The following is a 14559-nucleotide window of genomic DNA, read 5'->3' on the forward strand; positions in this document are numbered from 1 at the left end:
AGCAGCTTATAAAGCTGGTCTAGCTGGGTATAAGCAGGTCAACCAGCTACCAGCTGTATCAAAATGCAGCTTGAGCTGGTGAGAATTGGTCAACCAACTGCCAGCTGTTTCAAAACATAGCTTGAACTGTTTTTTTCACAGAGGTTTTAAACTGTTAAAAGTCTGAAAGGTGAGTTGTTCATAGTTTGGTCCTGGGGAGTGATGTCCAACCGGCTGTACGTTGAAAAGACATTCTCATTCGGCAGCTATATTTTCTGCATCCATGGCTTTCTCCTCTCTTTCACCCACACCGCTCTCTGAGTTGGTTCTGTGAGTCAGCTCTGTCGGGCAGGAGCCATGATCAAAGAAAAGGAGGGAGCCCTGGATAAGGAGGAGATGAGTGATGGGAGAATTAATGAGGGAGGAGGCCACAGGCAAATGGCTGTTTAAAACTGAAAAGAAAACAACACCATGCTCCAAGAATACTGGTTGTATTGTGTTTGTGTGTGTGTGAGAGAGAGAGGGAAAGAGAAGGGCGGAGAGATATATATGCTGCAGTTTCTGCTTTGCTTTCAAACCTTGCATACCATAGAGATGGTCCTGCTTTCCATAGCACAGACATATTCACCCCCCACAATGAAAAGAACTGGAACATGATGCTAGAGGAGGTGGGGGGGCACTGTCTGACTCAGAGCCTTGCGGAGTGTGTGGAAGTGGGAGGAAGGCTGCCATCTTCATGGAGCTGATTGAAATTGCAGAGTGCCGTGGCACATTCTGAACTCTGCGGAGCTGGTGGGAAATCCCACCCCCTCCAATCTGAGTCAGTGACACTTTCGACACTTAGATAAGTAGCTTGAGAGGCACAGCTTCAGAGATGGCACGCTGTTGAGGTGATACAAACCTGTGGGTGTGTAGCCTCATATCTCAGCCATCCCTGTATTCGTTTTGTATTTAACCAAGCTTGTATTATCAAAAGGCCACCTCTGAAACTGTCTCATGTTCACAGCTACTGAGCTGTCAGTGCTGTTATGTCAGTGATGTTTTTATTCTGGGTGTTCATATAGTATACAGTATACTTATACTGCATACATATACTGTATATACACTCACAAGCACTTTATTAGGAACATTTTTACTTCATTAGTGTCTGGGATGGGTGTCACAGGTTCTGCACTCGCTTGGTTTTCCTCCTACCTCTCTGGTCGCTCCTACCAGGTGACTTGGAGGGGCGCAGTCTCCGACCCTCACCCCCTACGAACTGGAGTCCCGCAGGGCTCGGTTCTTGGGCCTCTCCTCTTCTCGCTATACACCATGTCTCTTGGTTCTGTTATCTCTTCCCACGGCTTTTCTTATCATTCCTACGCTGATGACACCCAACTCTTCATTTCCTTCCCCCCCGACACCCAAATCACCACACGGATCTCTGCCTGCTTGGCTGATATCTCTGCGTGGATGACTTCCCATCACCTGAAGCTCAACCTTGCCAAAACTGAGCTTCTCTACATCCCTGCTAAGTCCTCTCCGTCAATCGACCTCTCATTGACTGTTGAGGACTTTGTAGTTTCCTCCTCCCGTACGGCAAAGAATCTTGGGGTGACTCTTGATAACTGCCTCACCCTGGCACCACAAGTATCCTCCACTGCCAGAACCTGCAGGTTCTTTCTGTATAATATACGCCGTATCCGTCATCTCCTGACTGAGAAAGCCACCCAGCTCCTAGTCCAGGCGCTCGTCATTTCCTGCCTGGATTACTGCAACTCCCTCCTAGCCGGTCTCCCAGCATGTGCCATCGAGCCCCTCCAGCTGGTCCAGAATGCTGCAGCCCGCCTGATCACCAGTCAGCCCAGGCTCATGTCACTCCGCTTCTCATTGGCCTCCACTGGCTTCCTATTGCCGCATGCATCCGTTTCAAGGCCCTAGTGTTGGCATTTCAGGCTGCTAAGGGGACTGCCCCACCTTACATACAATCCCTGATCACTCCCTACTCCCCAGCTAGACCACTCCGGTCTGCCAGCTCTGGTCACCTTACGGTTCCCTCTCTACGTGCACCTGGCGGTCGAGCTGCACGTTCACGCCTGTTTTCCGTTCTGGTTCCTCAGTGGTGGAATGACTTGCCTACCACTGTCAGAACAGCAGAATCCCTCCCCCTATTTCGACGCAGACTCAAACCCCACCTTTTCAAACTCTACCTTAGTCCTCCCTCCTGATTTCCCCTGCCCCTCCTTTCTGATATCCCTATCCTTGTCTAACCCCCCCCCTCCCCCAAAAAAAAAAAAAAAAAAAAATGCACTTCTGATGACAACTATGTTTAGAACAGCATTTCCTGTGTATTTTGCTAGTTTCTGGATGTGATGCTCTGACTTATGGTAGAACCTATGCACTTGTAAGTCGCTTTGGATTAAAAGCGTCTGCCAAATGACTAAAATGTAAAAATGTAAATGTATTCATGCGATTATCTAATCAGCCAATAGTGTGGCAGCAGTGCAATGCATACAATCATGTAGATACAGGTCAGGAACTAAAAATGTATGGGTGAATGTATATATATATATGATATATGATATTTGTATCATATCATATTGTATTTGTCCAATTATAAATATGTACAAACGTGAGCTGTGTGGTGCAGTTTGTAGGGCAGCCGCCACTAAAGGAGGCTTGATCCTGCCATGGCACCTTCTGTGTTGTCATAACATCTGTTCATATTCCCCACTTAGTTTTGCCCCTGTCTGAACAAAGCAAACTATAGGAGGGCAGGCCTGTCAGCTCTCCTAATGTAATGCAACATACAGAAAGATAAATGTGTATACACAAGGTGTTGGAAGCAACCCTAAAGTGCTTATAGTTTGACAATTGTAGACAAAGCTGTGTAAAACGTTTCAGTTTAAGTTAACTCCCTTTAAGTTCGATTAACATTGTGCAATGAACACTGTCACTGAAGAAAGGCTGGGGTAAGTGCCACTCTGTCTTTTGGAGACATAGTGACTTGATGCAGATTGTGGACTGGGAGGGGACTGTTCTCTCCCTCTCCACCTAAGCTGATGTGTGGTGAGCATTCTGGTGCAAAATGGCTGCTGTTACATCACCCAGGTGGGTGCTGAACATTGGTGGTGGTTGTTGCGAGTTTCCCCTCATCACTGTAAAGTGCTTTCAGTGTGAGAAAAGAGCTATATAAATATATCTACCTATCTATCTGCTGGTGGACTGCAAAGGCTGTTTGAGTGTACCTACAAAGCTGTAGTTGCAATTATGTACTCTGCATTGGGAGATACAGTACTTGGGCAAAATGGCTGACTTATCAGCACTGTCCAAGGGCGGTGATGGTGAGTATGTAGCTATAATGACCGCCATCGTTCACTCTCATGTACGATCAGTGCATGTCTGAACTCTCAGTATCACTCTACCCTGTTGGAATTGTTACCATTACATTTCTTAGAAACAGACCTGGTTGCTCAGCAACAATACCAATGATGAGTTTACATTTTACACTATGTGATTATTTATTCTCATACATTTTATATTACACTGTTAGAAAAAAGTGAACTTCAGAATTTCAGAGCCAGAACAGAGGATATTGTTACTTCCACTAAAGCTGTTGATGCTTGGGTTGGGGTGGTAGAGCCATGGCATCATGCTACCCCTACTGAAAAAAACAGCTCAAGCTTTGTTCTGAAACAGCTGGTAGCTCGTTAGCCAGTTCAGACCAGATCGCAGCTTGACATGCTTTGACCAGCTCAAGCTATGTTTTCAACCAGCACTAGACCAGCTCATATCCAGCTAGTCCAGCTTTATGACCAGCTTGGCTTTGCTGGTTGACCAGCTCATAGTCAGCTAGACCAGCTTATGATCAGTTTTCCCAGTTCAATTTTCAAGCTGGTCAAGCTGGCCACCAGAGGGCAGGGGCTCATTACTTTCACCTGGCCCTCATTAGTGCCAGGGGAGCCTACCTCCAGAGGGTATTTAAAGCCATCGCTGGCAGTCAGTCTGTGCTTTGGTGTCAACTGTTTGCTCTTGAACCAAGCTGGTAAGCACGCGGTAGACTCAGTGTGTATTTGAGTCAGGTATCGTGCTGGTTCGGGTTTCTTTCACATTCAAAAGAAAAGGTAAGGAAGACGCTCAGCTTGTTGGTGCTGTGTGCACTGTTGATGCCTTCCGAAAGATTCTTGGTTTTTTTTGTTTTTCATTTATAGCTTGTGTGAGCTTGTGGGTGAGGGACGTTGTTCCCGGTATTTGTATTTTGGTTTGTGTTTTTCCTGAGCTGCGTCTCAAGGTTCTTTGTTTTCTTGCCTCGTGTTGTATACTAGGTTGTACTTTTATTTTGGGTCCCCGGTCTGGGGTTTGCAGTGCTCGCCTTTTAGCACTCATTTTGGTTGAGTTGTTCACCCTGGTTTTTAAGGGTGGCTTTACTTTCTTATAGCCGTTTTTTGGGGCTGTTTTCTTATTTGGTCGGAGTTGTCTCCGACTTATTTATGGATGCGAAAAGTGTACAGTTTTTCTAGGTAAAGTTGTCTGGGTGTAAAATCAAGCTATTTTTTCATCTGAGTGACTGACAATTTCCTGCAGGTTCGCTTTGAGAGAGGGTTATCGACAGCAGTTAAACTGTGACCAAAAGATAGAAATGTAATGAGACTGATTCCAGTTGGTATTGAGGCTTGGCAGTAGATCAATACTATACATTCTGACTTACATATTCCTTTGTTTGTTGGTTTGTGTGTTCGTCTGTTTATTTCTTTGCTGGTCTATTTTTCCAAGGCTTTGGATGAGTGTGTATGCACCCTTTAAGGCTTTATGGTGGATATAGTAATGCAGTACAGTGACAGAAACAGTGGCTTGCCCTGCGGGCGATCATTTACAAGTGTGCTGTGTGTGATTCCAGTTACACTGTGCTATGTGTGCTCCTGTGTGTGTGAGTATATCTGTGTACGTGTGTTTGAGCACATACAGCTGCCACCCCTATTTTAAATGTTACAATGACTCCGTCATGTGATCATGTGATCATGTGATTGAAAGCAAACCTGAACTCTAAATGGAACAGAATTAAACATTGCTTTTTATTTTGATTTTGATTGATTTTTATAAATTATATAAAGTTTGGGTAGCCTTTTGGATTATTCTTTGTTACGTTTTAAAGAGATGATTACTAAGGCCCAGACCCAGGTAATTTACACATTAGGGCTTCAATGAGTCAGGTGAATATAATTCCAGGGCTGAATTATATTCTGAAGTAACTCCATGCCTTTTAAAATATCCAACTGCAGTGGCTGGTCTGTCTTGTGTTAACAACCATGGGTTCCTTTAAACAGTTGTCCAAGGATGTCAGAATTAAGATGTTCCATTTCCACCAAGAAGGAGAAGGCCACAAAAAAAACTGTCAACGTTTCAAACTTACCAATTTCCACTGTCAGAAACATTATTAGAAAATGGAAGATAAATGTTGAAGTCAAGGCAAGGTGAGAAATGCTCAACCCATACATCACTGCAAAAGAGCTGCAAAAAAGAGTAGGAGACACAGGTCTAACAATTCGCGGGACAACATTGTACTTTAAGCAACAAACACCTGCAAGGCAGAGTTGCCAGAAAGAACTTAAAGAATTTAAAGACTTTTATAGTTGCCAGAGGAGGAGTTACATAGTAGTAACTGACAGGGTTCCCAAACTTTTGCACAATTATTTTGAAATTGTAAAAAATTAAAATAAAAAGTGATAAAAAAGAAGAAATGTGTCATGTTTAGCTTTGTACCATTTAGAGGTCAGGTTTGCTTATGTTCACTGTAATTGTAACAGGCTTTTTTGACCCAGATTTTTGCATACCACTGTATGTATTTTTATGTGAGTGTGTATATATGTGTTGTATGTGTATGTGTGTTTGTGAGCGTGTATGTTATACTTTTGTGTGTGTGTGTTACTGCCAAAGAACATGATCGGGCAGGAGCGTGTGTGTGAGCATGTATGTATGTGTACATTTGTGAGGGTGTGTAAACACTCACGTATATTTGCTTCTGTATTTATAAGTGTATATGTACTGTGTGTGTGTGTGAGCACATATGTATGTGTATTTATGTATGCGCGTGTGTACGTATTTCTGTGAGTGCATGCATATGTGTGTGTGTTCTATAACTACAGGTCAGTGATTCTGTCTCCTCTGCTCAGTCCCTCAGGGAGTGATCCAGAATGGCGCTCGGATGATGAGTCAGGATGTTTTCCCAGGAATCAGACCCCTTCCCGCCATGCCCATTGGGAGCAGATCGGCAGCTGTGAGGTCAGGACAGCCCTGTATGCAAATGTACACTCAAACACACACCACATCTGTCCCCATTTACCACATAAAGCACATACAACACACACCTCTACTGTCCACATTTACCACATAGAGCACATACACCCAAACAAACACACCTCTATTGTCCCCATTCGCTACATAGAACATACACTAAAATCCACACTTCAACTGTCCTTATTTACCACACATGGCATATATGCTCAAACATACACCTTGTGGCGCCCCGTGGGGAGAGAGAGACCTTTCCCAGTGCTTGGCGCCGGCGCACGGGCCGTTCCACTCCAGTGGTGTACCGATTCCTGATCGGGCCACCACAACCTCTACTGTCCTTATTTGCCTCACATAGCACATACACTCAAATATGCACCTCTACTGTTCCTATTTACTAAGTACTAATTGTAAAAGGCAAATTGGATTTCCAGTATGTGCTTGCTTCCAAACAATATATCAAACTGTTTATTTTGACACACCCAATGTTTTGGCTATGTCTCTGATTGATTTCTTCAGATTTTTCTGCCTCATGATGGCCTGCTTTACTGGCATTTACACTTATTTGGCCTTCATTTTGAGAGACAGCAGCAAGACTCAAAGTGCAAATTACACACCTTGAATCAACTGACCTTTCTTAGCTTTTTTGTGCATGCATTAATGATGCAAAAACACAGCTGGCCAAGAAACTGCCAATTATTTTTGCTTCCCTAAAATGTGTAATGGGGTATGTATAAGAAGCACTGTAATTCCTACATTGATCACTGACAGCTGACAGTGTACACTTTAACCTCGTAGGCATTGTTCCCCTTCAAATCCAGTGTGCTGGAGTAAATAACAACACAAATGATGTCACTGTCCCCATACTTTTGACAGGCAGAGTATGTAATAATAATAATTTGTTATTTAGCTGATGCTCTTATCCAAAGAGATGTACGGTTGATAAGACTAAGACAGTTCCCCCTGGAGCAATGCGGGGTTAAGGGCTTTGATCAAGGGCCCAACACCTGCACAGATCTTATCATGGCTACACCAGGGCTTGAACCACCAACCTTCCAGGTCCCAGTCATGTACAGGCTGCCCCATATACAGTACATGTACAGTGCATCTGGAAAGTTCTCACAGCGCTTCACTTTTTCCACATTTTGTTATGTTACAGCCTTATTCCAAAATTGATTAAATTCATTTTTTCCTCCAAATTCTACACACAATACCCCATGATGACAAAGTGAAAAAAGTTTTTTTGAGATTTTTGCAAATTTATTAAAAATAAAAAACTAAGAAATCACATGTACATAAGTATTCACAGCCTTTGCCATGAAGCTCAAAATTGAGCTCAGGTGCATCCTGTTTCCACTGATCAACCTTGAGATGTTTCTACAGCTTAATTGGAGTCCACCTGTGGTAAATTCAGTTGATTGGACATGATTTGGAAAGGCCCACAGTTGACAGTGCATGTCGGAGCACAAACCAAGCATGAAGTCAAAGGAATTGTCTGTAGACCTCCGAGACAGGATTGTCTTGAGGCACAAATCTAGGGAAGGGTACAGAAACATTTCTGCTGCTTTGAAGGTCCCAATGAGCACAGTGGCCTCCATCATCCGTAAATGGAAGAAGTTCGGAACCACCAGGACTCTTCCGAGAGCTGGCCACCCATCTAAACGGAGCAATCGGGGGAGAAGGGCCTTAGTCAGGGAGGTGACCAAGAACCTGATGGTCACTCTGTCAGAGCTCAGCGTTCCTCTGTGGAGAGAGGAGAACCTTCCAGAAGGACAACCATCTCTGCAGCAATCAACCAATCAGGCCTGTATGGTAGAGTGGCCAGACGGAAGCCACTCCTTAGTAAAAGGCACATGGCAGCCCGCCTTGAGTTTGCCAAAAGGCACCTGAAGGACTCTCAGACCATGAGAAACAAAATTCTCTGGTCTGATGAGACAAAGATTGAACTCTTTGGCGTGAATGGTAGGCGTCATGTTTGGAGGAAACCAGGCACCGCTCATCACCTGGCCAATACCATCCCACAAGCTTGTGGCATCATATTCAATAAGACTTGAGGCTGTAATTCCTGCCAAAGGTGCATCAACAAAGTATTGAGCAAAGGCTGTGAATACTTATGTACATGTGATTTCTTAGTTTTTTATTTTTAATAAATGTGCAAAAATTAAAAAAAAAACTTATTTCATGTTGTCTTTATGGGGTGTTGTGTGTAGAATTTTGAGGAAAAAAATGAATTTATTCCATTTTGGAATAAGGCTGTAACAAGAAAATGTGGGAAAAGTTAAGCGCTGTGAATACTTTCCGGATTCACTGTATGTATATACAACAACGTGTGAGGTATGTGTAAGCGTGCTTCATATGAATGTCTGTGTGACAGCAGGTCGGTCCTGGGCGTGTGCCGAAAGCGGAGCGAGAGTGATCTGTCCTGCGATTCCCCATTGGTCAGCAGCGACCCCAAGGAGGACCACACGTACAGCAGCGCTAAAACCAGCCTGGCGGGTGGAGACGCCCCCAGCGATGCTGAGGATGACGACAGGGTCCGGGCGAAGAGGGAGCTCAAGGACCCGCCCCCGGACTCTGCCCACCCGGCCCAGCAGTGCAAGAGGCGGCAGCAGTGGACAAAGGTCAAAGTGCGCGTGTCCAGCGACTCGCTCCCGCTGAAAAAGAGGCGCACACAAAAGCCCCCTGAGAGCGATGACGAGGAGATGAAGGAGGCGGCGGGCTCACTCCTACACCTGGCTGGAGTGAGGGCCTGCCTGAACAACATCACCAACCGGACGGCCAAAGGGCAGAAAGACGCTCTGAAAAATTAAATGAAAGGAAGGCGAAACGAGAGCAAAACAAAACGAGCATCGCTTTTAAATGAATTTCTATATTTTTTTCTAGGACATCAGGTGAATTCTAATGATTTGTGGCAATATCGCTTTGTTTTCATATCCGTTACACTGTCTTTTTTGGGAGGATGAGGGGGGGTCTTTGAAGATTTTATTTAAAGGAGATTAAAGCCATATTTTGTTTTCCTGACGCTTGACTAATTTGGGGATTTTTTTTTATTTCAATTTTTTTTGTCTGCTGGATTTGAGCACAGACACGGGCCCTGTCTGAAACAGCCTCCTAACTACTGTGTCCTCAGAATACGTACTGTCTACTAAACATACTGCTTAATGTTTAGTGCTTATTTTTAGTACGTTATGAGCAGTATGGGAAAAACGTCCTCCATACTATTTTCCAACAGTACTGTTAAAGTGCTGTAAGACTCACCAACAGATGGCTCTGCCTCTACCTCCTAAAATATATGGTTTCACTGAATAATTAATTACAGTAGATTTTGAGAAGAATTTGCCCAACTACTTTTTCATCCAGTGTACTCAACTTGACTTGACTTGATAGTAGGCAAGTAATAATTTCAGACAGGGCCCTCAACATGTGGGTAGAGGTGGGACAGGAAATGATGTCATCAATAATTATCAAAGCAAAATAAACAGGAAAATTGTAGCAATCACCATTCACCTAATATAGGTGGACATGGAGAAGGGAAAATTTTGCAGGCCTCTTAAACTGTGGTGAGCATTCTATAGGAAAGAACCATGCAAACCCTTTGTTTGAGGCTGGAAGCTTCACTAGAGGAGTAGGGATGACTTCTTACTCTTGCATCACTGCAGCCAGCCCTTATTTCTGTCTGACTGTGGAACAATAATGACGTATTACACTGCAAAGTTGCATGTTAGCAAATAGCTACAGCTACTCATTTCAACCCAGAAACCATAAGCTGATACTTCAGACATTGGAAGTATGAAATCTCTTTTTGAGAAGAATTCCTGCTTGGTGGAAGATATCTAAAGTGATTTGTTAGAAATGCTGTCAACATGGCTTGTTGTAGACTTGTTATTAATGGGGTTGTTTTTAGCATTTTCTTTTCCCATACCCATCTGAAGAAAGCAATTTCATCCAGCCAGCATACCACTGTATAAAGTTCACTAAATGCTTCTCATTTCTTATATGAAGCAATGTCACCAGCAGGATTCATCCCACCATGTTGCATGGGTTCCGTAAAGTAAAATAAAAAATGTGTTTTTTATTCCAAGTTCATGTAAAGCAAATAATGTATTTAGCATGGAGCATGAATTATTTTCATATAAATGTAGCTCTTAGAGAAAATGGCTTAGCCTCTACTTTTTGATGCCTGTTGGCATAGATTTTTTTATTATAACTATTGTCATTGGTTTGTGTTTATTTACTTGAAAACTGATTTTATTTATCTCTCTTTATTTTCCTACTTGTTTTGAAGCAAGGCTTTAGAAAGATAAACCTTGTTCAGGGACAAACGCTGACTGCTGGGAAACTCTTGCAATATTGAAGAATCACATTTCGGGTTGGACCTTTGATGGTCCCTCAGCCTGCCTCGTGACCGGCTTTCAGGTCACTTCCTTTTTTTCAGTAATGTCCTCGTGTCTGGGCTGTCTATCAGTGCTGGGGGGTTAGCGGGTGTCCACTGTGCTCCACAAACACTATTTTACCTGCCTGACACACTTGCCTGTTTGTTTACACTTTCCGGTTTGTTCCTACCCAGTCATGTTATTGACACCATCCAGGTTAATCTGTCAGTGTTGAAATTATGGTTTAGGGTTTACAAAAGGCATGGTCGAGATATGGTTTGTGTAGCAGTACACAGTGGCTTGCAAAACTAAATTTTTATGGCTATTAAATCCCATATACAGTATATATTTAAAGTGCAATCTCATAAGTCCTCTAAAAATCACATATAACACCTTAATGAACATGCTATTACCACTCTACAAGGCAGTTATACCTATGTTGTACTTTATAAAAAAGCTCAAATGGAGCAAACATACATTTTCCTCTGCATGGTTTACATTTTAACACTACATGCAATATATTGTAACTTTGCAGTTATCGTGAAGCTCTTCTGGTGGTTATGAAGCCTTTACAGAGTAGTGATGCAGTGTTAACCCCTTCAGTCTCACCAGGTTACTTTTCATTCATTCCTTTTTTCATGGTGCAATTTTAAATCACTATGGTAACACGATATAAGTGTTAAAACTTCTATCTCTATAACCTATTTTAAGATGCCATTGCTTTAGTGACAACAGTTCCTTATTTTGTAATGTGTGTGGCAAGACAAGCAGAGAAGGACTTCACCTTCTCTGCATTTTGGAAATCCGCAGACTACACTAATCAAGGTAATGTCAGTGTCCTTTTCACAGCAAGGGTCCAGTGAACCAAATGCATTATCATTTCTAATCCTAAAAAGCCACAATAATCTGTATCCACTCAAAAACAGAAAATATTTTCAGTGAGAAAAAGATCTACCACTTCCACTGTGTTTGAGCTTCTGTAACTTTGTTTTAGTTATATTTAATGTAACTCTCCTAAAACAAACCCCAAAGGTTTACCCTTCAGAAGAGACTAGGATTATACCTGGAGGCAAACGGGTTCAAGAAGGGGTTAACGAATGAGCGATGTACACAGCTTTCTCGTGAAGTTTCCCTTAACCTGTATGACCCATTACATTTGTGTGCCAAAGCCTGTAATCAGGTTAGTTACATTTAAAATGATTGCTTGCCAAGACACTGACCTGGTTATTGACTATACAAACTTTTCCTCTCGTGATTGAAGTTCATTGTCTGTGTTAAACTACACAAATACCGCACTGCTTGTCAATGTTGCCGAAGATGAGGGAGAACTGGAGGCTTACATCAAGCCAAATGTATGGGGCCACACTCTATTTCTTCAAGTGATCTTTTTCCATAAGGATCTCATTCTTTGCCTGGAAAAGTTTCACTGTGTGTGTGGGTGTATGTGTGTGTGCATGTGTGTGTGGCTGCGTGTGCATGCATGGATTCAATCCTGTATTAAGGACAATGTTGTAAATGCTCAAAACATGCAACTGCCCAACTGCATCTTTGGGTGTTGCAATTTCTGGATCCAGTGGAACCAGCGAGGGGGACTGAGAGGAAATATGATTACTGTACATCCCTAAAAAAACCTGCCATTTGTTTTGTTTTAAAATGTATTTAGCTTCCATTTTTGTTTGCTTTCAAGGAGGAAAGAAAGGATAAGGATGAGAATTCAGTTATTTTTTTGTTTGTATTCAAATCTGTGGTTTGATGGCATGTGACCCCAGCTGATCTGAGGCATTTCTGTATTCTGTATTTTCTTGGTGTGTAATCATATTGCCAAAGACAAACTAATTTGTTCATGTAAATATCACTTTGTCTGCTACAATTTTGTTTTATGTTTGTTTTATATTTTTCTGAAATCTACCATAAAGTTTATGTGATGTCTCGTCTTCCACTTGCAATAAAAATTTCAAATGTTGAAAACTTGACACCTATGCTGTTGTAAGACACATTATTTTTGACAGGATGGTAGACTCGCTCAATACGGTTGATTCGCATCATTTGTCTTGCAGGCTCACATGGGTTTAAATCATGCACTTGACAAATGACAGCACCCCATGGTGAAATCGAGAACTACAATTTCCCTCCCAATAATTAATTCCCTCAATGAATCAAAGCAGATTTATATCAAGATTAATCACAGAAAATATATGGTTTAAGTGAAATGTTTGCATTTGTTGAAAGCCTCAAAAGACAGAAAATGAAATTGATCAGCTGCTCTCCATTAAGGTGTAAGCACAGATCTCTGACAACTGCTACAGCAATGTATAATGCCCACGGAACGTCAAACAACATGTGCTCACCACTGGGCAGATAGTGGATTCTTTGAGATGTTTGAATCTTAAACAATCTTAGAGTAATGCACTGCAAAGTGTGCAGGCAATTTAGCATATTAAAGTTATTAAAACATTGTTTATTTTCCTATTAAAGACCACATATAACTCTTTCAACATAGCGTGCCCCCAAACTGTGAACTAGTATGACAGATCCTGCATTAACCCCATCCACGCTGTTGAGATGTCAACATCCCAAATTAGTGTTGCCTTCATATTTATAAGATAATAAAAACTGGGAACATTGAAAAAACGCAAGTCGGCGAGGCCCGATTGTTAACAGACTCTCTGCTTGCAAGAACAGCACTTTAGATTCGTATCTACCTCTTATTTGCAAAGCAGGGCAATAAAACAGCAGGTCCCCCCATGCCATATCAATGGCTTACAACGTGGACCGAGTTAGAGATTGAGACAACAAAAGGCATATTCTAACAATCCTTGATACCATTTATCTACGTCAAATCGTGTTCGAAAACAAAATCAAGAACAAAAATATACAATTCAGAAGTTGCATGAATTAACACATACACACATTGTAGAAATACTAGTTTGTTTAGCAAATTATTTCATGCAGACATATTTATGGAACCATATATCCCACCTGGTTATGAAGCACCAAATATTTTAAGTTTAGTTCGTAATCCGTTCGGTCAGTTTTCAGAAAACTATGTTTTGGCCGGAAATATACCGAAGCAAATGTTGTGTTGAAGTACTTGTGAATGTTGCGTAATTGCATTGCTATGTCATTTCTGTACCTGTTATGCAGGGGGGAACAGAGGAACCAGAAGCAGACGGGGGTACAGAAAAATGTTGATTTAATACAGCATGGGCAGACAGAGCGTAGTCAAAAAACAAGCCAAGGTCCAAATCCAGGGGGTCAGTCCAAACAGGCAGAGGTACAAAAATCCAAAACACAAAGAAGAGTCCAAGGAAGCAGGCAGGGGTCAAAACCAGAAAACCAGAAAACCAGAAAACCAGATAACCAAGGGAAAGGACTCAGGGGCAGGGGCAAGGGCAAGGGCAAGGGCAAGGGCAACAAGGAGGCTAGAACTGGGGAACGGAATACAAGGACTCGGGAACAGAACAGGACAAGACGAACTAGCAGCGTGCAACTGAAAAGGACAGGTATAAATACACAGGGGAATGAGACAAACTAGGCGGGGCATGGGAGTGAGGGCGATCTAACAAATAAACATCAGGTGAGACACATGAAAGGGTAATAGGACAATAACGAGGGGGAAACGAAAATGCGGACTGGATTCACAATGACACACATGTAATACAAACGGCTCCGGACTAGAGAGTAGACAATTGCAGAGAATCAGGAGGTGCAGGGATAGAGAGAGACAGGTGCGAATACTTCGCTGAAACTAAGCAAGTCATCAGTGATAGAATAGGGAGGCGGAGTTACAGTACAGAATTGAAACTGGAGATGCGTTAGTAAGTTAGTGAAGTGATTTAAATTACAAATACCCAAAACTAGTGAATGTTAGTTTGTTAGTTTGACAAACATATTAGTGTGTTAGTGTAATTAGTACTGTACAAATTATATGTTAGTTGGG

General features: G+C 42.3%; 1 protein-coding gene across 2 annotated transcripts in view; it reads left to right on the forward strand.

The window, feature by feature from the left end:
* Positions 1 to 12592, forward strand: part of LOC133128652 (forkhead box protein N3-like) — a 68175-nt gene extending 55583 nt beyond the window's left edge. Inside the window, exons 5-6 of one of the 2 annotated variants that reach the window (XM_061242355.1) lie at positions 6129 to 6237; positions 8621 to 12592. In XM_061242355.1, the coding sequence (XP_061098339.1) occupies positions 6129 to 6237; positions 8621 to 9056 (545 nt within the window). In that variant the 3' untranslated portion in view covers positions 9057 to 12592. The remainder of the gene's footprint in view (positions 1 to 6128; positions 6238 to 8620) is intronic. The other variant, XM_061242356.1, reaches the window with a different exon arrangement.
* Positions 12593 to 14559: the final 1967 nt, after the last annotated feature.

Source organism: Conger conger, chromosome 5, assembly GCF_963514075.1.
Source record: "Conger conger chromosome 5, fConCon1.1, whole genome shotgun sequence".
Lineage (NCBI taxonomy): Eukaryota > Metazoa > Chordata > Actinopteri > Anguilliformes > Congridae > Conger > Conger conger.